A 24,615-nucleotide genomic window follows, 5' to 3' on the forward strand; every position below is an offset into this window, starting at 1 on the left:
CACCCACAGAGTGAATTTTGAATTTGCATAGTGTATGACCAGTTCACAGTTTGCTTTCTTTAGAAAGCAGCCACACCCTGAGTAGAAAAACCTCCCTCCTGGAGGCAAATGTGCTGCAGAGAAGTACCATGGAAGCCACTAAGCCACTTTCCTCATTTAGTTTATGAAGGATTGCCCAAACTGTTTGATTTTTAAATCTGTATATGTAAAGCCAAAGTTTTTTTTTTTTATATTGCATGGAGTAGCAAACAGTTAAAACCTGTTGTTTTTTGCCATCTGGGTACCATTGAGTAGATGACCCTTCACCTCTGTTTTGTTAAAAGAACAGAAAGTAATAGTAAATATCTCCAAAGACAGTGCAAAGTATTGTGGATCCACCTCCAAGAAAGATGCAACTCCAAAATCCCATGTAAATCTGTATTTGCTACATGAAAGTCAAGATTAAAAATAGCTTATGCGTTTTTGGCATACAGTCTTGATCACAGCATGTCCATTGTGGCGAGGCCATGTCTAGGACAGTTGTCACTTGAACTTTTCCTGCCAATCCACAATGCAACGGGAGGAGTTGATTACCAATGCAGCAGGGAGCATTAAATTGCACTGCCACTGACCAACAATGTGGGGGTGGGTTAATTTTACTGACACCAGGGGTATTATTATTGCACGCACTGACACCATGTTGGGGGTTATTATTGCATCCACTGACACCAATGCTGGTGGTTTATTATTGCACTTACTAACACCAGTGTTGGAGGTTATTTTTGCAGTCACTTACACCAATGCTGGGGGCTATTAGTGCATCCACTGACACCAATGCTGTGTGCTATTATGGCATCCACTGACACCAATGCAAGTGGTTTATTATTGCAGTCACTGACACCAATGCTGTGGGCTATTATGGCATCCACTGACACCAATGCAAGTGGTTTATTATTGCACTCACAGACACAAATGCTGGGGGTAATTGTACTTGCAGCAGAAGCAAAGCTGTGAGCGCTGAGGTACAAAAATGCAATGCTATTGTGTGGCCCTCTGGAGGTGTCGAAGGCTGCACTTGAGGCCCTCTATAATTTTCCGATTGACTGCCACTGCAAAGGACAATTTTAAACAGATTTATAAACATCCAGAAAACTTACTGACAGTAGTTTACCATTATGTCCTCAGTAAATAGAAAATCAAGTGAAGATTCAGTGAAAAAATAGACAAAAATTTCAGAAAACTTTATTTTCAATCGGAACTGAGATGGACGGTACATGGAATAATAAATATATTTTTTATTCATATGTACATTTACACCAAATGTTACATTCCATGTTCAAAGTCTTTTTCTTTATTTTTCTTGCTTTACAAGGCAAAGAAAAAAAAGTGTAACTTTTGCTTTGTCATGCAAGAGATTATAAGTGTTTGCTACGAATTCATGTACTATCTTTGTTCTGACATTTTATAAAATAATTGCATAAAGAAAGCGGTTTGCGTTTTTTTTTTTTCGTTTTTCATTTTCATCATACTGCAGGATATGGAAGCACTTGATGCCACTGACAATGATAATTAAGACATCTTAATAGAAAGAAGTCCTTATCATTCCTTATACAACACATCCAATCCTGTTACATTACAATTCTTACCTTTGAAAATACTTCCATGTCTGAGGGAAAGGACAAACTCTTAGCAAGGATTCTTGTCTCTGGATACTTCAGTATTTTGAAAAGAGGTTTGATATGACACAGATATAGCTTGATCATGCATTTCTTTTTTTAATCAACTAGATTTTAAGGATTTATAACACAATATGAGCATCCATACATGGCAACCAATCTAAATTTTCCAGCAAAGAATAGTAATTTCAGTGGTTCATGACTCTGTGCTGTTAAAGCCCAAATGAACTTTTAATTTAAATTATCTAAATACATTTCAGGTATATCAAAGCAAACTGCAGGTCTTATAGTTTGTTTTCTTAAAAAAACAGCCACATACCAACTAAAAAAGCCTGTCTCTTGCCAGCATGCTGTGGACAAGGACACATGCTCTCTTTTGGAAACAGCGGTCTCTCTGCAAAGGTCTGACACCACACGTGCAGCATAGACCTATATCTATGCAAATAGCAAAGCTTATGCTCCCTGCTATTTGGACTCAGCAGGGGGCATGGAAGACCTCTGCACACAGATTGCTACTTTCACACAGACAGCAATAGTGTTTGTCTGTAGAATGCTGGCAGGGAACAGGTTTTCCTATTTATGCTGTGGCTGCTTTCTAAAGGAAATTCATGTTTAAACTTTGCACAGCTTTTGTTTCGATACACCTGAAGCGTACTTAGTCGGTTTCTGATTTGAACTATAGTTCTTGAAGACATCAAAAATAAGACGACATGGGGATAAGTAAGTACAATATCTGTTCTTTACGTGGAAATCTATTTTCTCTACATTTTAATTTTGCAATATTGTTGTTTTAAAGTGTTTGTCCATCCATTATGTTAAAAATAATTAGGGAAGGGTTAGAACCCCTGTTTGGGATCTTGTGACAGACTGGGAACAGATAGAAAGTGAAGAAAAATCTTCAAGATGGTACAGACAGCAAAACCAGGCTGATTAAGCTGGTCATAGACAGACCAAAATCAAAATGTTTGATTCATCTATGGGCAGACTGGTTATACTGAAGTCGATCTATCAATCAATTTCAGTACAACCAGCCTGTCATTTTTTTTTTTTGCAATGACCCCACAATAGAAAAATCCAATTAGAGCAGGGGTTATTATAATGCATTTATAAAACTTGGAATAATAATCTGATCGTGTAAAATTTTTGCTACCACTGGCTAAATAAACAAGAAAGTAACTGTGGTCTTATTTATTGAAAACTAATGCTAGAAAACACAGCAGCATCTGACAACCAATTAAAAATGTGTTATGTTTTGAGTGCCGCAAAATTTAGTTGCTACGAGTTACTGTACATAACTGCTCTTTCCACAGCTTTATTCAATACATTCTCAATAGTCTAGCATCAAGGTAGGTGAAGATAGGCAGATCAAACTAAAAAGTGATTAAAAAATGAACATTTAAATGGAGAAGAGTAACCGAGATAGACTTTTTTTCATTCTTGCAGGGAATGTACCAAAATTCATTAGTGTAAAGCCCTTGTAATAGCTTCACATAATATATTCACTGCCAATACAGCACAATAGCCTTGTTTAATCCAGACACAAAATTAAAATCTGTAAAGTGCTAGAAAGACAACACATTTAATCAAAAACCATGTGTAAAAGTTTACAGTAATTCTCTGTTTTTGCAAAATATTCCAAAATACACAAATGTCCCCATTGCATCCAAAGCTGCACGTCCACTAATAATGCATTCGTATGAATCCGAACAGACTGTAAAAAACTAAAGTGGTCATGAAATCTGAGCATATATCTGTAGTGTTTACTTATCTCTTTCCAAATCTCTAAGTGTAGTTTCTCTCTGGTGCTTTGTTCTTCTGTTATCAGCATGAGTCACTTCTGAGAAGTTTTCCTGACACATGAGATAAAATTGTTGGGGAGGGAGCTCAGCACAGAGCTTGAGAATTGAGGCAGAGGGTTTGAGGCAACTATGGACTCTTTATGTTACAGCAAAGACTCACATACATATTTATAAAAAAGTATACATTTATTGTAAGGCAAAAAGTCATCATTAAAACCGTCCTATAAAGGGAAATATATAATACACAGTAATATAATACTCTGGGTGGACATGTATCCAAGTGTCGAGTTCCTCTTCAGAGATTTCATACTGTGTGTTATATATTTCCTTTTATAGGACCGTTTTATTGATGATTTTTTTGTCTTAAATAAATGTATACTTTTTATAAATATGTAAGTCTTTGCTGTACCATGAAGAGTCCATAGTTGCCTCAAACCCTCTGCCTCAATTCTCAAGTAGATTGGATGTTTATGTTTTCAGTTTAGTAGCGATATTATCAGCACAGAGCTTGTCTATTCACAACACAGTTCTTCTGTGTAGAGGGGTGTGTGCCCTTCCTCCAATCAACTATGACACAGTGTAACTGCAGCCTCTCCACCCCTCCTCTGTACTCCTGATAGATAAAGAATGGTTTTAACACTTTTCTGCCCTTTTGAAGGGGTGTAGGGAAGAGAGGGCTGCAGATAAAAAAGTACAACCTATGTAGGAGGATTTATTTCATCTATGTGTATCACCTGAGGCTGTTCACTTCACTGGGTATATATAAGGGTGTACAACCACTTTAAAATAAATGATTGTTTCAGCAGCATGGCCTGGTCCTGTAAAGAAGATGTTCTTGTGCACCAATAGTGGGTGATATTTGGAGATGGAAGAGCTGCCCTGCCTTAAAGCAGAACTAAATCCTCTCTTTTTTCCAGCCAAGGAAGCTGCCATCTTGGCCTCTGTTTGATCCTCAACTGCCATGATGCTGCACATGTGATCAGTTATGACATCATCCATTGATGGGTTGACAGTTTGGTTGAGAACACAACCAATGTGATGGCTTATGCCGGGAATGTAACTGTTTTTTTAAAACCCCATAATGGGGACCATAGCAAGGTGGGTGGAGCTAGGACCACATGCACCTGAGATTTGCTAGTGTTCTTTAGATATACAAAACCAGTGGTGATTTAGCTGGCCAGTAGTCAACTGTCACGCATTTGAAGGGACAGTCCATCTTCTGAGACCAAATCCCTCTGTCCCTTGTTCAGCCTCAGTTGTCCCTCATTTTGATCTGTTGTGTGTAATGTTATGCTGCAATAAACTTTTTATCCAACCTCTATATTAGTGCATTTGTTATTTTGAAAAGCCAATATAAAGAAATAATAGAGGTCAGAAAAACACTTGTGTGATTTAGCCAATTATTTTCTGCATATTAGATATTTCTGGTCTGTGTAACTGGGCTGTGGCCATTATATGTCCTCTGCCTACATACTAAATGGCATCCCTCTTTATCATTTCAGATAGTTGGATGGTATGCCTCAAGGAATGAAACACGTTGCTTTAAGATGCCAATGTTTGCAAAATATGAGTGGTTTATTAAGAAAGTAAGACTTTTATTTTTTTTTATCAACTACTGCTAGTAATTTTTAAAGGGCCAGTCCACTCAACCATGATGCTTCCGTAGTGGGTGGATACTGGTGGCTTTTATCACTTGATAACTTCCCATACCTCGCCAGTTTTAAGGTTTCCTCCACATAGATCCCAGTTCACCTTCTTGCTTCCTCTGCAGAAAGCTGCAAATCTAGTGGTGGAAATATAACCTTCCTATAACTACTATTAGCTGAATAGAGTGGGGAATCTTTGCAGAAATTTCATTTCCAACATTCTTGGGGTAAAAAAGAAAAAAACAGCATTTTACCTTGCTGAAATCTTCCCTAAATAAATTAATCAGTTTTGGTTGGACTAACAGTTTAAATACAACATATTGACTGGAAAAACAGTAGCGGAAACCATTTTGTTATACCATACCAATCAATGAAGCCTATACGTAACAATGAAAAGAATGTAATTTATTCTGAGGGGTGCACCAGTTAAGTTTAGGACAATACAGCTGGTAGACATCCTCCCCTAAGTTGATACTTAAAGGGTATCCAGAGAAAACACTTTTTTTATATAGTGTTGAGTAGAGTATGGAAGCATTAAAGCTAATGTCCAGGTTTACTTTCAAATAGTTTTTTTGGGCCAAGCTACATACAGTATACAGTACGGTGTTCCAGTGTGAAATGAAAACTTCCTGTTTCACACCCGGAACAAAATACAAACCTGCCTATGAATGGCTGAGTGCTGCTCAGTCTGATGCTATTTTGTTCCGGGTATAAGATAGGAAGGTGTCGTCTCACACCTGGAACACCTTGCTGTATACTGTATGTAACTGAGGCTACATACAGTTTATCGAATGTTCTAAGCAGGTGCACGTTGGTGAAGAAAATACTGTAGTTTGTTTGGGCCAACTATTTTAAGTGAAAGTAAACCTGCACATTAGCTTTAACATTCCTTTTGGGGTCTTTTTTTTATTCCCTCTGAGGAAATGAATCCGCTCTGGTTGTCCTAGTGACAGTGTTACCAGGACAAAAAGTGATGGTAAATTAAAAATTTTACCAACAGCCAGTATTGTGAATTTCCCCAAATTTTGAAAAGATTTGCTGTCACTTCCTGTTGTGCCCCCCAGGATAGAAAGTGAAGAGAAATCTCCTTAATGGGAGACCAAAAAAAAAAAAACAACTGAGAGGTGTTTCAATCATTCAAATTTTGTCTTTGTATTTGCTTTAACTTTACAAAGGTGCCATGTACAATTCAGAAGAATGTAAAAAAAATTGATTCATTAATCTGTTATGCAAAGGCACTTTATAACATTCGCAAATGCATATGTAAAAATCCAAGATGACAAGGTAAAAAGCCACTAAGACACTTCTGGTTCAGAGTGTAGTCCGGTATCTGCTCACTATGTTCACAGCAAAGCAAGGGGACAGAGAATGGACACAGGGCAGTAAACCCATTCTAACACCTGCATTAACAGTGGGGGAGGAGGCACCCTCCCCCCATCCTTGCCCTGGGCATTAGACAAACCTGTCCCAGGACTGCATGCACCATAGTCATTTCAATGAAGGACTGAAAGCAACTATGTGACCATGATTGCAATTTTGAGGAGATTTGTGTCTTAATTCGATGTTAGAATGCCATGAAAGAGACCTGAAGGACAGGCAAGAAAAGCTGAAAAGGTCACAGTTTAGCATTATATAGTTAATTGTACCATGTAACGTTGAATTTGGATCTATTTAAAAAAACGAAAGCCTGAAAATAATTAAGTGTCAGTGGATATAACTGGAATTTACAGCAGCCATAGTGTAGATAAGTGATAACTGTTGTGCAAAGAGAGGTTACATAGTTACCTAGTGGGTAAGGTTGAATAAAGACAATCCAGTTCAACCTGTGTAGGTGTACTCTGTCAGTGTCTATGATTATTTCCCATAGCCTTGTATGTAGTGTTCTTTAACATGCACATCCCCGCTGCCACCACCGATTGTGGAAGGGAGTTCCACATCCTTATTGCCCTGACAGTGAAAAAACCCCTGCGCAGTTTAAGGTTAAACCGCTTCTCCTCCAATCTTATTGTATGGCCCCGTGTCCTCTTAAACTCTCTGAGACTGAATAGTTTTTTCCTATGCTGGGATCACCATTGAGATATTTGTAAATCGCTATCAGAAGGTGGCAGGACAAGGAGAAACAGCACGACTTGTGGACTTCTGTCTGCTTTCTAGCTCCCCTCTGTCCCATTAAATTATACACTTTACCAGCAGCTTTAGGCTTTTTCTTTAGGATGCAGTATATCTGCTTGCCTGACAATGGTTACTACATGCTATGAAGTGCTATAATAAAAACCAGTTCACACCAGAACGAGGTGCAGAAAAGGCACGTTCCGTGTGGGTTTCCCGCACCATGTTCAAGACAAACTGCTTTTGCAATCTGCTGTGGGTGCCAAAATACACAATGCATTCATTGGCACAAGATCGCACGGTACAACAGTGCCATGCAATTTGGTGCAACCAGATCCCATGGTACAGCAGACCCACGCGATTTGATGCAGCCCATTTTTCAAAAGTATTGCATGCATTCAGTTTTGTGCATTCTGGTGCGATTTTTACTGCAGGGGAACACAAAGGAATCGCACAGGAACGCAGACCATGTTCCTGTGCAATTCTGGTGTGAACTGGCCCTAAATCAGGGCATAGACTATTGTAGACCTTTCCTGTCCTCCTGTTGCACTGGCAACTTGCACACAGATGGACACAGTACTATCATTGCCTGGCTCTGACTCATCTTTAGTTGCACATTAGCACCTTTTATATAGATGGCCTGGGTCCCTGGGGTCTTTGTTCATTGTTACCTCCCCTCTTATCAGTCCTGCTTAAGCTGTGCATACACCAATAGATTTACCAACAAAAGTTCCTACGAATACTGATGACTTTTTTGCTTTTACTATTACATTTTGGAATGAACAGACTTTACTGAACAAAGACCACATACACTGAAAAATTTTGAACAAAACTCTACAACTGTATACCCAGCTTTTTCATGCATGTCCCTTCGGCTAATTTCGCACGACCTGTCCTGATTGGTCCTTGAAACTTGTGTACTAACGATCAGATTTTCGTACAATTGTTTTGAAAGCGGAATTTCTCATTTGGGTTTCTCATCGTGTGTACAAGGCTTTACACATGGCAAATTTCATTATTGTGGTTTCATGGCTGACCTGTGTGATCAGAGCTGCTGTAATCCATGGTAACCAATCATAAATAATATACTAGTATGATCAACCCAATAAATTCAGATGTTACCCAATTGCTATTGGGTTCTGTTTATCTGTGCTCACTGTCTTTTCCTTTTATTCCTTTTCCCTCATGTTACACTTTCTGTTAATATCTCTGCAGAATTTAGACATCAATTTGTACTCGGCACGGACAATTAGACAGCAGCTTCAACAACAGCAACTTCAAAAATGCCTACTGAATGCAACCACTGCTGTTTTTTTTTTTTTAGCTTTTTACATATATGCTTGCAAATGTATGCAAATATCACTCAGTTCAAATGGTGTCACAGGCTCGGAATAGCCACAATTTGAATATAGTAACAAGGAAATCTTTAGCTGCAAAAAGTGTACATTACATAAATTAAGATTAGCCAAATTAGCCACAATTTGAATATAGTAACAAGGAAATCTTTAGCTGCAAAAAGTGTACATTACATAAATTAAGATTAAAGACACAGAAAGTGGGGAAAGCACACATGCAGGACATTTAAGAGTGCTTACAAATAGTTGAAAGTGCTATAAGTGCATTGACAATTCATTTAGCAATTCTGCTAGCAAATATATATACTATATATATAATATAAAAGCTGAATTCCAGGTGCAAAAACTTTCATTGAAATATATTCCTTAATAGCCACAAAGAATATAAATACACTTTGTGTACACCAAGTGCCTTTGCAAACATTTATGCATCATAAAGTAGCAGTGACACCATCACTGGGCTGTACAGCCCATGCAGAGAGAAGAGCTGTGGGAGGAACCCAGTAGGCTTACCCACTACAGGCTATTTGCAGGAAACTACAGGAGGGGGCAGATAAAAGACCAGAGAGAGCAGCAGTGATTGGTCTTTATTACTGGAAGCTCCTACACATGGGAAACGTTTAATGCTCCACAGAATCTGAAAAAATAAGACAAAGAATCACACGATTCAAGTAACAATACACATGCCTCCTGTGTCCTGGTGTTCAGCTTTAAGGCCAAGGAGTTACAGATATAGGGAGAAATAGAACATTGTTGGCCCACCCTCAGCTGATATCTCAGCTTTGCATAGAAGTGGGTAGGACCAGGTTTCAAGTCTCTGCCCCTGTCACTAACTCAGATGAAGCATGTCTGGCCCATGTATTGGGGTCTCTAAACCCTGGTTTCTGTCTCCATCTCTGACTCTTTGCACCCGCCTGTGGAGATCCCACTCCCCCTGTTCTTTCATTCTATATCATAGAGAATGCAGTAGGAGAAGTGGGGCTACATGACAGGTTAAGACAAAACTGAGAAATTCAGTAAGAAGATCTCTTGAGAGATGAAGGAGGTCTATGTAACCATGAATAGCCAACCAAACAGTTTTCGATAGACCAGCCCTTTAAAGAAGAATATCCAGGTGTGGATATTTTTACATAAGTATGCAGGGGGGGATTTTTTCATAAGATATCTGTGGGATCCCCCCCTGGAAACTAACATCTTGGTTCCCTGCCAAGTGGCTGCCCTGCTGCATTGTAAACACAGGAGGTCAACCTCTGGGCAGGGTGCCATTCAGAGAATGCTCTGCACTTTCTCAATGAATGCAAAACCTTCTCTGATTGGATGTGGTGGAGAACATGATGCCACCACCCCGCCTCTCACCTTCTTTCCAGCTTCTACATCTAGAGGGATTCCTCATGTATGGTATATGCATAGTTACATTGGTCCGAGCAAAAATATCATTTTCTAGAGGGCAGCAAAAAATGGTATATCCGTGTAAGCCAAGATTGGAGTAAAAGAAATAGAGCCTACAGGATCTAAGTACCGCTTTCAAGTACAGGAGATTTTTGTATGCTTGTAAAAATATCCATACCTTGAATTCTTATTTGAGGTGTCCAACAGCAATGGGAATGGATAATGCATAAAAACATTGAAATAAACTAAATACACATTAGACAGAAGTAGATGAGGTGGCTTCTGATATCTTAAATCAGAAAATGAGATGTAATGTGAAAAAGATAAAAAATAACTGTATCTATTACAGTATACCTTTCTATATAATATTTAGCAGAATACTAGTATAAAGCAGACAGCTGTGGTGCAGAGACTAATCCTGTACAGTAACTCAACCATCCAATCGGTTAATAACGATTTAGTGTTCTGAAAAGTGTGGGTTACCTCACTTTGGTTTATTAAATTTAGGACTTTGTCTTTAAAATAAGCCCAGAATACTGTGTAGTTTAACAGCAGCGCTCTCCTTACTGCAGCTATATAACCGAAACAACATTTTGTGCTAATTTTAGGGCCCCGCTTGTGCCAATCCTATTGGATGTACCTGCCTTATGTTACAAACCGTATAGGCTGGTATAAGTTGGGTAATGTGTTTGCATGGGGCTATCAGCTGTAGCACTTACTATTTTGGGATTGTATATGAGAAAAATATTAACAAGTTTTTTTTGTTATATTGATTCAAAATTGGTAAAGAGAAGAACAATAAACTTGAAACATAGCTACAAAAGGTTAAGCAGCAATCCAGGTGATTGGATCTTGGAAATATATGGCCAAACCATCAGCAGCATTGATTTTAAAACGTGTTCAATTCTGTTAAAAAATTAAAATAATATTTTGAAGAGTAACGCCACTTTTGTTGAGATAGGGACATTCCCCTCTGGGTGAATAATGCACTTTGTAAGGATTTTTTAAAAATTGTTGTAGATTCCTACCTTTGGTTAGTCTAAAGAAACAACAGTTTGTGTCCTGGGGAAAATTAATGTGAATGGGAATGATTTTATAATTAATCAATCAGCTGCTGCACTTGCAGGGTTCTAAAGAGGAAAGCTGCAGGGTTGGCATCCGTTTAGACATGATTTCCCTTTGGGAGTATCTCACCAAACATGAATTTTTTGTTGCAGGGGATGCCTAAAATCTGAATTGTAAGTGCGGACTTCTGGGAACATCACTGAGCCAATTACATAAGCAGGAAATTACATTCCTGGAGTTCCATACACCATCTGTGTACAGCATGCCTCCAGGTTGCCTTATTGCGCACATTTTGCAGAAAATTACAGTGCTGCAGATTTAAAAGGAAAAGCATTTTTTAATAACATTCAATTACAATATGTACATGCTATATATATATATATATATATATTATTTTTTTTTTGCTATTTTTCCCCCACAAAAGTGGAGTTTAAAGAGGCAAACAAGCAGACTAATTGAATGTAGTACATTTGGATAACACTAGATGGCAGAATGGGCATATAAAATATAGTCCTGGCTACCACACTAGAGAACAGCACATACTGCCTCTGTAAGTTAAACATTGGTCTATTTTTATTGTGGCTTAATGATCTCTTGTTAAATTAAAAGACAACAACAATCAAACATATTAATTTAAACCAGTTTAAGAGCCGGTTCACACACGACTTTGAAGCCACCTCATACAGCGCAACTTGCAAAACAACTCCTGTATAGAAGTCAATGCAAGCCAGTCTGAAGTCGCCCCAAAGTAGTACAAGAACGTTTTTCTAAGTCAAAGCGACTTAAGTCGCTCCTATTAGAACGGTTCCATTGTACAGAATGGACGCGACTTGTCAGGTGGCTAAGTCGCCGGACAAGTCACCCCTGTGTGAACTGGGTCTAAATAAAGGATGTTGAACTACATTTATAAAGGATATGAAGGACCTCAGCTATGGGGAAGGAGTAACTGAACTGAATTTATTAAGATAATTTAGTATAAATACTTAAATAATCCACATAAGAAATTTGGTGAAAAGTTGTTCATTTTCAGTGACAAAGGGCACCTTTGTGCTTGGAAAAAAAAAAAAAGGTTAACATCTGCATTCCTGGCCAAAATCTCTTGCATTTGGTTTGCTTGTGTTTATGCGTACGCGCATACATAAGTAAAATAAATTCTAGCTCTCAGAATTGAGTGTTAACCTCTTCAAAATTAAAATTTTATATGTGCACGTGTGTAAAATACCAGCAACTCAGATTCCTGTATTTATTTATTATACTCATCTATACTCAGCGCATGTTTATGTGCCTGTGTGTACAGGCAAAATGAAAACAACGAGCTGTGTTTAGATCAGTATAAAATAATTCTGTATGCCTAGAAATGCTTAGTTTTTAGACATCAGTGTGCAAAAGGCCTAAACCCAGAGAAAGACAGAGGAGGGCACAAAAAAGATACAGTATGATAGACTGTACAATAATATGTTTTCTGGGGAAAAAAGAAAAAAGAGAAAAAAGAACCAAAAAAAAAGCACAAGAAAAAAGGTGTTAAAAGACCACTTCAGACTTGACATTTACATAGACAGCAGAACTTATGCATCTGGCAATGGGTACTAAATAGGATTTATTTTCATGCAGTCCCCTCACAATTTATAACTTTTCAAGTTCCATATATATTTTTTGATTGCTTTTATGGTTTCAGATTACTCATTGTTAGTGATTAGTGCTTTCAAAGAGGGATTTCTTAACATTCCACGCTTAAAATTATATGAGATGCTTGTTAACCTCATTGACCTTACACTACTACTGACTAATTAAAATATTCATATCTTTATACCAAGCCCTGAATGGTCTACTGGTACATAAAGAATCTGTCAAACCAACTTAATACATATTTTTTTTTCACCTGATATTATTTGAACCCCCCTGTCCTCATGTCTCTACTACTCTCATCATACAGACGACCCCTCAAATTTTATTTTTTAACCAAAGAGCAACAAAAAAAAGAAAAGGAAGGATCTCTAAAGATCTCTATGTCTAAAGAAACAACACCTGGTTTTAAAAGGAAAATTTTCAGGAAAAAATATTTATACAGATTTGATTTGGGTGCATGAGATGATCCTGAAACAGATAATGTTGTTGAAAGCAAAAGTCTCTGAACTGTTGGACAGGATAAACTTTTTGGAGACATGTGTTAAGCAATTGCCAAAATGGCTCTGCAAAATCAAAGCAATTGTTCAAAATACTGAAGTACAAGGATTAGGAGTATCATCATCACCACACCTACCCTGTATTCTTGACAGCTTCAAATATAAAACCATCTCAAAGACATTGCCTAGATCTGGAAGACTGCAAAAATCTGTACACCTAAACTATGAACAATAAAGCTCTTTTGGCGCTCATCCATTTTAACTTAACTGATACACTAGCTCCTAAATTACTGTACACTACAAATTGAACAATATGTTATTTATTACCAAATTTGCTTAGGCCACACTATTACAAAAAGTTAAAGAAATAAGGCAAGGTCCAATCATAACTAAATTAGGAGTTTTATGTGATTGTCAGCCAATCAGATCACTTGTTGCCTCTGATAGCATTCAGGACATATACTATTAGGCTGGGTTCACACATGTGTGGCCGCGGGTTCATGCCTGGGGTCCGGTGTGTGTTTGTTCACTAGTTCAGGTGCGATTCAGGTCTTTGCAATCATTGCCTGAATTTGCACCTGAACCGGACCCAAACATCCACAGGACCCTTTTTCAATCCAGGCCGCAGCCGCCCCAGACATGTGTGAACTGGCTCTATTGAGAGCCAGTCACACTCGCATGTCATGTGAATTGGATGTGTGGAAATCCGCATCCAATTCGCATATATGTGAACCCAGCCTGAAGGCACTGTTCATATGGGCTACAGCAAATGAAAAGCAGTATGTACAGCAAACTTAGTATTTATAGCTTTGGATAGCTATGTTGAAGATTTTAGGGGCTCATTCACACTTGTGTGTAGTGGCAACACATATTAAATCCCGCATTAATGTCCGTTCCTGCACTGTACGAAATGCAACTACTCTATGTGTGGTGCTTTGCAGTAACATTCATTGAGATAATGTGCGTACATTAATGCACCACACTGAATTGCGTGGAATGGAAAGTGTAAATGAGCCCTTTAGCATACACAAGCTCCAATTTCGGGAGATTAAAGGCCCCTGTTACACGGGGCGGATGCCGGCAGCAGATCCGCCTGCATAGCAGGGGATCCCTTTGCTGATCCCCACTGAGCAGGCAGATTACAGATTTGTGTCCACTCTGCATCAGTGGACACAGCCGGATGTTCTCTATGGGATGGTTGGATGGAAACAGACCACCTGTCCATTTTCATTCAACTGTCATTTGATTCCACCGACGGATGGGGAACAGATCCCCATCCATTTGTTTTTAGTGGACTGGATCAGATCAGATGCTGGCGGGTGTGAGGGTCTGCCGTTCCATAGATAAGAATGGAGGGTCTGATTGGGTCCTCCTGGAAAAACTGACAGGTAGACCTGATCGGAACATCCATGTGAAAGAGGTCTATCACAGTTCTTAATGGGAGTATTGGCTGTGATTCTAAACAAGCATCTAGAAGGCTTTTATTCAGTCTGCAAGTCGTGCTGAAGCCTACTGAGTCCTGCCAGCAGTTTGTTTAAAGTGACAGTCAGTATTTTCATTAACATCTGTATTTACCTTACCAAACTGGAGCTGAAGGTTACTTTAAGGACTTTAACAAAGCTGCCCGAAGCTTGCTGTAAGCTTTGAAAATACATTGCTGTAGATGACTGTACACATTGCTCCTTCACATTCCGAAACCCTTAATTTAAAATGACCAAGAGTTCATTCTCTTTCTCTAGTCTGGAGTCCTGCTAGATCACTTCATGCTGGCCCCTTTTGCAGGTGTGGCTATGTAAAACAATACAAATAAGTGCCTATACTGTTTTCAATCCAGTAATGCACTGTCTCACCCTGCGCTGAACATGCTCAGTTGTTCTCTATTTTTGGTATTGTGCTGAAAATCAGAGCCACTAGAGGCCAATCTGCTGACAGTCTAAAGATATGATGCTGCTCAGGGGCTCTGGGCTTTAGCAAAATGGCAGCCTTTGGCAAGAAGAAACAGGAGAAATGCTGGAGGCAATTTACAGCACACACCAATTTTGGTAGCATAATTATAAATGTTTAATGTATGTTCCTTGCAATAGGAACTACAAAACGCCCAGATAACAGACCTTGCGGTGCTCAGATGTAATCAACCTAACAAAATTCATCCACAGTAGGAAATTGAAAAGATACACAATCACCACTAGTACAATCAATTTAATTGATTGATGCAGTGTACTTCATAGTATGTAAAAAGTGAAAAAAAAAAATCAGACAATCATTTGATGGGTAAACTGCATCAATAAGCACAGCACAATCTTGCTCGCTTGATCTTGATTTTCAGTTTGACCAAAAACCATGAAATCAGGGCCTCATGATGCAAACCATGAAAGTAGAGCTTCCTGATTCTTACTTTTGGGGTTTTAAGCAGGGAATATTAAAAAAAGGTTACCCACTGCTTCTGACTACAGCAGCGAGTGCAGATTTTTCCATTTTCAGTACTGGGGTTTCCATATTCTAACATCTATCTCCATATGCCTGTGAAGGTTCTCAGTTATTTAGGTCATGGTATAGCTAGTAGTAGTTAGTTACATTAAACTTGATTTGGTCTGTTAGGTTGAAGATGTTTCTCTGCTTATCCAAACAGCTTCTTCAGTACTGATGAGTGTCAGGAACATACCCCAGCATTTATAGCCACACTAGAAATGCAGTCATCTCATTCCAGTCACAATGGAGTGTTTTAAGGCAGATATTGATTGTTCAAGTACATGATGGAAAGTGTAAAAGTTTGTGTAACCACCCTGTTCTAATTACATAATCCAATACCATGGTGTCATTAATTCTGGGACAGGTGTTAATAATTTTAGTTACCAGGCTGAAGGTGTGATCTGTTGTCAAATGGATGGCCCAACATAAGAGAGTAAACTCTGTAGGTCAGGTCAGTGTTATTTACACCTTAAAGAGGTTGTAAACCTTTGTGTTCTTTCACCTTAATGCATCCTATGCATTAAGGTGAAAAAACCCCTGGCAGTGACCGTCCCCCCAGCCCCCTGTTTTACTTACCTGAGCCTTGGAACTTGACCTGGTGGGGACGCGCTGTCTCTCTGCTCAGGGTTCTTGGCTCTTGATTGGATAGATTGATAGCAGCGCAGCCATTGGCTCCCGCTGTTGTCAATCAAATCCAATGACGCAGGCGACAGGGGGCCGGGGCCGAGTCATACATTCTGCGGCTATGGACGCAGAATGCTGGACTCGGGAGCGAACCCGCAAGGTAACCCCCTCGGGAGAGTGCTTCTTCTAGGTAATTATCTGATGTGGGGAGGAGCCACGAGAGCTATCAGGGGACCCCAGAAGACGAGGTTCGAGGCCACTCTGTGCAAAACTAGTTAAGGTAAGTATGATATGTTTGTTATTTAAAAAACAAAAACAAAAAACGAACCCTTACAATCACTTTAAGGGACAGAGAGGACAACTAATTTGCAAGAGGGGAGAAAGAGGCCATCTACTGTACTTCAAAGTGTAACAAGGATCCATAAACATGGAAGGGGGCCTTCGACTCCATATGTCCACACATATAATGCCATTCTAACCTCTCTACAAAGGCGATTTGGCAATAATTCACACTTTCAGCCACATTCAAACCAACACCTGTCCCATGATGCCATGGAATTAGAACAAACTTTTACATATCCCATCATGTTCTTGGACAATCAACATCTGCTACAACACATTCCATTTAGACTGGATCAAGGTGACTGAGATACCCGTGAGACACTAAATATGTTCATGACACTCATTAGAAACAAAGAAGCTTCTGGAATAAGAAGCTCATATACTATGAGCTATCCATCTCCGTATTTTACAAGGATGGATTTTTCTTTGAAGGAATAGCCACAATCTAAGAAATTTTGATAACCATAACATGTTAGGACATGTACTGTAATTATTAAGAGCTAGTCATTACCTTATTGCAATTTCTAACATATAAAATTTAGAACCACCATAGTCTGGACTTCATTTTCATAAATATCAGGATTCTAAAATAAATCCCACAACTTCTGTAAATCTATTCATCTCCATAAACCTCGGCTCACGGAGCCCAGTTTGTAAGCTGTAAGCAAATTAAATCTTTAAAATACTAACATTATTTAGTGTGCATCTTAGAATATACTTAGGCATGACTATATGTTGCATATTTTACATATTTTTACCCCCGGCACTTTTCTGGATTTTACCAGCAGTATTCTGGATCCATTCTGGAGCAGCAATCTCTATCCCATTCCCTCTTTATGGAATACTTAAGGCCTATGTACATCATCACACCCCCTTTCAATAATTTGAAAGCCCCCACTTCTTAGATATATGTAGATATATTGCCACATTCTTAAAATCATGCATTTCTGCATTGCTATTGCACAAACTTGATACTGAGTTTTTTTTTGTTTTCGTAGATAACATTTTTTTTGTGTTTCTGAAGACAATGCTTTTTGTCTTCATTTCCTCAAAACTGCTTTTTTATGTTATCCCATGTGTTTTATTTTGCATTTATCTTTGCTCTGCAGTAACCTGTCCTTCTATCATTTTCCTCGAAATTTTATGATTTCTAAACAAATTGGTGACATTTGTGTCCCCGACATATAGAAGCAAAATGCATGGGGTACACATATGCTAAGCACAGTAAAAGTTCCACTTCTTAATATTTCCATTTGTCACATTTCTTCACTCCCTTCTCTTTGCTTGCACTTCAATATTCAATTTCCATCCCAAACGTAAGTTTTTTTTTTTTCAAAATACTGAATTTTATTATGTCCGTTTCCCTCCCCCAACCTGCTTCACCTTCACTGCTTGTGAACATCCTCGCTACGCACAATCTTGTAGATGATCCAGTAGAAAGTATTGAATATAAGAAAAACCAAAGGGAAACCGATCCTGGACACCTTGTCGATTTTTTTGGCCCGGCTGATAAAAAGCTTGCGCATCTCATCATCAGTTTTCGAAGCAGGGGGTGCAGAACTGGTTGGGTTGTTGTTGTTGTTCCCCTTTACGGAGATCCCATCTTTGGCCTGGAGACATGCAGGGCCCATTCCGTAAGCGGCAAAGCTGAAGCGCCCTTCACCGGTGTCATCCTCCTGTAAAAGATTAAGCATAGGGCTCTACTCAAAATAAGGCAGGATCATTGCACCCTCTCCATCAGGCTCTCCCATCCTTACTTCCCTAGTCTTCTTGAAATTGTGTCATTTGGGCATCCACACAAATGAAATTTGGAACTATATAAAAAATTAAAGCTGAGTTATGCTCTACAAAATAACACCCATTATTTCAAGGTGCATCAAAATGACAGTTTCCAATGTCCTACTTGTCATATCAATGTAAGAATGCACCATGCCACTAATACAGCCTGCCCCCCTGCCACTAATCAGCAGCTAAAGAGTGCTACTATTTCCGGAGGAGTGGCGATTGTGTTGCATTGGTCTGACACACACCCTGTTGCTTGTTAGCTATTCTTAAATATTCACATTAACTAGTCTATAACTTTTCTCTCAGAATCCATAATTGCCATCAGCGGTGGCCACTCCATTAGGGGTGCAGGGACGCCGCCCCCTGATCCATGCGTCCAGCCCCTAATCTACATGCAGGGCACCGGACGCATGAATTCCAATGTGGTTTTTTCTTTTTTTGAAGCACATGATTAGAGCCTGAGGCTCCAACTGGCTTTAAAAAAAGGGTGGGCTCGGGGAGCAGAGCACTGTGCCCTGAGCCCACCCAGTTGTGTGACAATAGTGAATTAATATTTACTATTGTCTTCCTGCTTCTCTGCCAATCAGGAAGTGGGTACTGAGACCCGATTGGCCGAGAGGAGAAGCGAGCCTGACCATGTGAGTACCACCTGTGGTGGAAGGGGGGGGGGTCGGGTGGTTTGTTTAAAGCCCCCCCTTCCAGCCGCCACTGATTGCCATGTTTTCCATAGTTATCAAAAATCAAATTTGCATTCCCTTTGACAGAACAGCAAAAACAGGTTATTTGCAACCCATTTATGTCTTGGCATGCTTAAGATAGGGAAATTTGTTCTAAGAATTAAATGCATATACATTCACACATTTAATATTTTTTTCTGAACTCTTCATTGTGTAGTATTTAACAAGGATCAATTTGCATCGGTTGTTAATGGTAAAAATCCAGAAGCTTTTAAATAATTTTGTTGATTTACCTGCAAAAACCTTTGATACACCTGTCTCCAAAGTGGAAATTATTAGTGACATTTGGCAAAAAGGTTTGGTGTTGTCATAGCAAAGGCAGCAGCTTGAGGAATTAAAGAGTAAATGCCACAAAGCAGATTAAATATCTAATGCTGGGGATGAATTTCCAAATCATATTTCCTTGTTTAAACGTGATATGATTAACCCTTCCTTTTGCAGATATTCTAGATTACAATGATCAAACTACAGTATAGATATTGTCAATCAAACATCTGTTTTGGTGCTTTACAGCATGGTGCTACTCTGTTGATTAATGATTTATTCAGGCCAAGATGTAATTGGCAAATAAATTAGGATAAAATAAATGTAAATAAGTTTAAATGGCACAGGTCTCAGTACTGGAATTTTCCTAGGGCCTTTTAAAAGTGCTGCATCAGTCCTTATCTTTTCTAGTTATGGTTATGCTTGTATCTAAACATGTTTTTTTTTGTTTTATACTATTTAAATGATGTGTGAAATGACGTGAAAGTATATGTATACTCAAAAACCTGCTTTTTCCCCTTGGATAGTGTATAAAAGAGTTAAAACCATGTCAAGTTTTTTTTTTGCCTGTGTCTCCATTGTTGAAATTCACCCACTCTTTTTGTTCCTGTGGCTAATGTCTCCAAGAGAGAAAACTATGGGAAATCTAAAACGTTTCTGTTTTCACCAGAACAAGGGGCGATCTTTGGGTTCTGTGCTACCATGGATTAGGGCCGAACCCTGCGTGTTTGCTACTTGGAGCGAAATAATGTAGAAATTACAATAGAAACCATAATGTACCACCTGGCCTTAAAACGTAAAGTGGAGCTAAAGGCAAAATGTGTTTTTTTCATTTTAGATATAAGGGAGGTTTATAACCCCTGTCAGCTTTTTTTGCCATTTGTGTCCCATTGTCCCATAGCCAAAACAGGAAGTGAGTAGAAATCCCTGCAAAGTGAGGGAATCCTTGGTTGTCACCAGGGTAACCAGAACTAGTATCCACATTGGAAGATTTACCTTTTATTTCCGTTCTGAGGATATCCCAAAATTTGGGATTTTCTTTTACTTTCACTGATAACGGTAAACAGGACAAGTATCTCCCTAAAGGGGGCACATACTGCAATAAAAACCTGACAGCTGTTCTAATCCCTCTCTGCTATGTCCAAAACTAAAAATTGGCTTACAAGTGCCAATAAGGGGGCTTTTAGATTAACCAGGCCCCTCAGTATAAAAGGGTGAGTTTCCAGTAGCAATATTGACAATAACGTTTAGCTGTGATAGGAAAAACCTAGGAAGTGTAGGGCTTGCGGACACTGGCAGGTCTCTTAAAGTAGATGTAAACCCTTACTGAATCTCCAAAATGTTGTATATCTTCAAAATTGGGGTGGGGGGAGCAAAGAGTTCTTACCTTTTTTATCCTTTGTTACATCTTAATGCTGCTGATGTCCTGCAACCTCTTTCTCTCTGTCTACAGTAATAACAGGCTGCATGTTTTTTTTTTATAAGGCACATTTCCTAATTGTCACTGGCTGCAATTGTTTTTTCACAGTGAATTTTTAAGGGGTTAGTTCACCTTTATAAAAAAAAGACACTATGCAGTCACACTACACTATAGCCACGCCCCTTGCTGATCAAATCTTACATCCATGCCTCCCCTCTGTTAACATACTTGTAGGCCGTATTCGGCCTGCTAGAAAAATTGCCACTGCTTTACATGGCTCTGTCCCATCTTACTACCATGAGGATGCAGCTGTTAGGGTGAGTTCCCCCTAGTGCTATAGGAGGGTGTGCGGTCCTTTTCCAGAGGACTGCGCACACACAGTAAGCTCTCTCTTCTGTTGATTTGAATGATCTCAGTGACTAAGTCAGGTGAGAGAGCCCTTGGGAAAAGGATGGCGCTCCCTCTTATAGAAATAGGGGATACCCATCCTAATGGCTGCTCCATCAAAGCAATGAGATGGGATTGAGCCATATAAAGTGGTGGCAGTTCTTCCAGCAGGCTTTTGTTATTGTGAATATGGCCAACAGGTATGTTATCGGAGGAGAGCCATTGTTATAATATTTTATCAGCTTAGGTTGCTCTTATGGTGTAATGTGACTGCATAATTTTTGTTTTTTTCAATAAAGGTGATCTAACCCTTTAAAGCTTGAAATCCCATGAGAACATGCCCCTACAGCACAGGAGACAGAAACGAGACACATTGATGTTACCCACATCTCCTGGAAGTGTTGAAAGTCAGGGCCGAGGTAAATATATATATTTTTTTTAGCAAGCTTTTTTTTTAAATGGCGACAGCAGTGGAATATTTCTGGGCAATATCCATCAGGACAGAAGCTTTTAGTTTCTTTATTAAGAGCATGTGACAGGCAGGAGTTTATGGGAGACAGGGGCAGAGCATCATCACCCCATAAGTGCCCAAACAAGCACAAGTGCATCAGGAAGTTGTTGCTGACAATTCAAGAGCTGTCTATTTTCACAGGACCTCACTGCCTTTGTAAAAGAATAAACATGAAAAACACTGTGCACTCAAAACACTGCACAACCTCACCCCAGGTGAACCCCAAACCCTTGTACCAAATCCCCATATATCGAAAAAATGTTTGGTCTTTTTCTATTTAAATTCATAAAAATTAAATGTATTACTTCTGCAATATAGGGCCCAGTAATGGGAAACCATTGTAAAAGTAGATAGGAGTCTTGAAAAGGATTCAGGGGCAGACAACTAAATCTTACACAGAAGAACAGAAAAATGTTTGTTCAGTTTGGAAAAGAGGCAACATTTACCCTTTTGTGAGAAATTTAGCAGTGTTGGCATGCTTTTTTAGATTTTTGCCAGCATGTCTCAGTTTTGGTTAAAAAAAAAAAGCAATGTAAAAAGTTATCCCAACTAATAATAGCCAAAGTTCTAAATGCGCCTTTGGTCCAGGGAATGAATCTCACTGCCATCGGAGTATGGGTATCAGAGCCTGGACTTTAACTTGGGACCTCTGCTGTGTCTGGTGATGACTCTTCTCGCTAAGCTACCTGAAATGCTGGACAGTGCTCTCTCTGATCCGTTGGACAACCCTGCCTTGTGCCTTGACTTTTGCTGAACCTTGAACTCTTTGCTCTTCCTATGAACTTTCTGATTTAAGCCATGTCTCTGCACTTTCTGTTTGCCAGATTATTGTGCTCTCTTCAGCCAGTATCTCGCTCTCACCTTCCTTGCAGTCCATATTGTGCTACCACTTGTTATCGACCCTTGGCTGGTTCCTCGACTATGTTTCTGGCTGATCCCAACTTGCAACTACTTGTAACTGACATTTGGCTTATTTTACTGACTATGCTTCTGTTTGATCCTTACCTGCTTATCCACTTCTGGACCCTGACTTGCTCACTTCCTGGTGGGGCAATCCTGAGGACCGCAACCTGGTACTAACATGCAGCAAAATCCATCTGCACCATCATTAGCTCTGGTGAACATTGGATAGTACTTAATCTCTGCACCTCAGGGGAGCCCACATCATCTGCGAGGGTGACTGCCTGTGTACCCATCCTGCTGGTCGGTGGTAGTCCCGCTACTGCTATAGCAACTGGTCCTCGAGCCTGACCTTTGATCGTGACAATGGTTCAATATTTTTCTCGAGGCAAAACCAGTCCTCAGGAAAGATGTGCTTGAACTGGAAAGAGTCCAAAGAAGGGCAACAAAGCTAATAAGGGGACTGGATTACCTTGGTTATGAGGAATGACTACAAACGTTAAACTTAATCTCCCTAGAGAAGAGACGCTTACCTATAGTTTATTTTATTTCTATTTTCTATTTTCATTTATATATCTTTTTGCAATTTTTAACAAGGCCACCGGGTGGCCTTTGTTTATTTTATCTTTAGCATGTCCCCTTATGCTCAAGTCAATTCATGTCCGGTCTGTGACACGGATCGCACTGGTTGACTTGACAATTTTAGTAATTTGTTGACATTTTATTGCTTTTTTTGGGGTACCTATCTCCATTTGAGTTCTATGGTTCCCAGATACCTGACCTCATACCCCCTTCCAGCCAGCGGTTTATTGCAATTCATGATTAATTCTTTCTCCAGTGATTGTGCACACACTTGCGCACCTGACACCACTCAGTGTTTGGGATTATCTGACCTGGGTAGGCTCACTGATGATTCAGCATTCACAGTGAGGCTTGGTTTAGTGAGGCACCAATCAGCGCTTGGGATTTTTCAATTTTTTGTGCAAGTCTGCCGATGGAGTGGAACTCAATAGAGGCTTGGTCAGGTTCTTAGTACTATAAGGGGAGGTGACGAGACGCGCCACCCGTGCCCCTGGATGATGTGACTCTATCACGAAACGCCGCATAGGGCAGAGCGATGTGTTCTCGTCACCTCCCATTGCTGCTGTTGTTTCCAGTAGGACGGGCTGTCTGTGAGCTTCCGGACGGCGCTCCAGACTACACTACATGCCTACTATTGTCTACTAACATGTGAGTATAACTTTTTACTTATCCAATAAAGTCAATGATTTTACACTATATGGAGCCTTTTTTTCCTTCTATGACCGTATCTGCAATGCTGTGGGCTGATGTCTGAGTACCTGTCAGTGTGAACATCTTTAGCCTGACCCTGCAGTCTTTGATGTCCCATCTCGGTATAAGGTCTCTGATCCATTGGTCGTGGTTCGAAGCAGTATTAACAAACAGCATTCTCTGATCCTCTGTAATGGGGGATCATGAGTTTCTGGTAAGCGGCCAGTCTGATTTCACGGTGGTGGAGCAAGCACGCTTTTTTCCTCTCGCAGCAAGAATTTATGTTTTTTGGAACTTTTTTAAGATACTTTCATATCACTTGGGTGATTTATTTTTTATACATGGACTTTTTATTATCACTTTGAACATTTTATTTTTGGATTGATTATTCATTTGACATGTGTTTTGTATATTATGTATACACTAAAGGGGAACTCTTCACTTAGTTCTAAATATTTGGTTTGGTGATGATGTGTATGATCACCAATTTGTTTTAGCGCGATTCGACCCCCCTTTTTTTCCAATATACAAATCTGTAAATGGGGACTCTAGCATTGGAGGGAGACTAATAAACCTAAGGACTCTAAAGAAGACATGTGGCCACACAATGAAGACAGACACAAAGCTGTAAACTGCCTTTACAGTTGGTATTGTCAGCAGGGAGTGTAGATAACTTAAAAAAAAACCTCTTATGCCCTGTACACATGACCGGTTTTGCCGTCGGAATAAACTCTGAAGGTTTTTACGACAGAGTTCCAACGTA

The 24,615-nt window shown here is 39.5% G+C and overlaps 1 protein-coding gene across 2 annotated transcripts in view; it reads right to left on the reverse strand.

The window, feature by feature from the left end:
- Positions 1 to 1,205: 1,205 nt before the first annotated feature.
- The window catches only part of GLRA1 (glycine receptor alpha 1), a 286,546-nt gene continuing 263,136 nt past the window's right edge, over positions 1,206 to 24,615 (reverse strand). Inside the window, exon 9 of one of the 2 annotated variants that reach the window (XM_073621132.1) lies at positions 1,206 to 18,276. In XM_073621132.1, coding sequence (XP_073477233.1) covers positions 17,962 to 18,276 — 315 coding nt within the window. In that variant the 3' untranslated portion in view covers positions 1,206 to 17,961. The remainder of the gene's footprint in view (positions 18,277 to 24,615) is intronic. The other variant, XM_073621133.1, reaches the window with a different exon arrangement.

The sequence above is a fragment of the Aquarana catesbeiana genome, linkage group LG03, assembly GCF_042186555.1.
Source record: "Aquarana catesbeiana isolate 2022-GZ linkage group LG03, ASM4218655v1, whole genome shotgun sequence".
NCBI classification, from domain to species: Eukaryota; Metazoa; Chordata; class Amphibia; order Anura; family Ranidae; genus Aquarana; species Aquarana catesbeiana.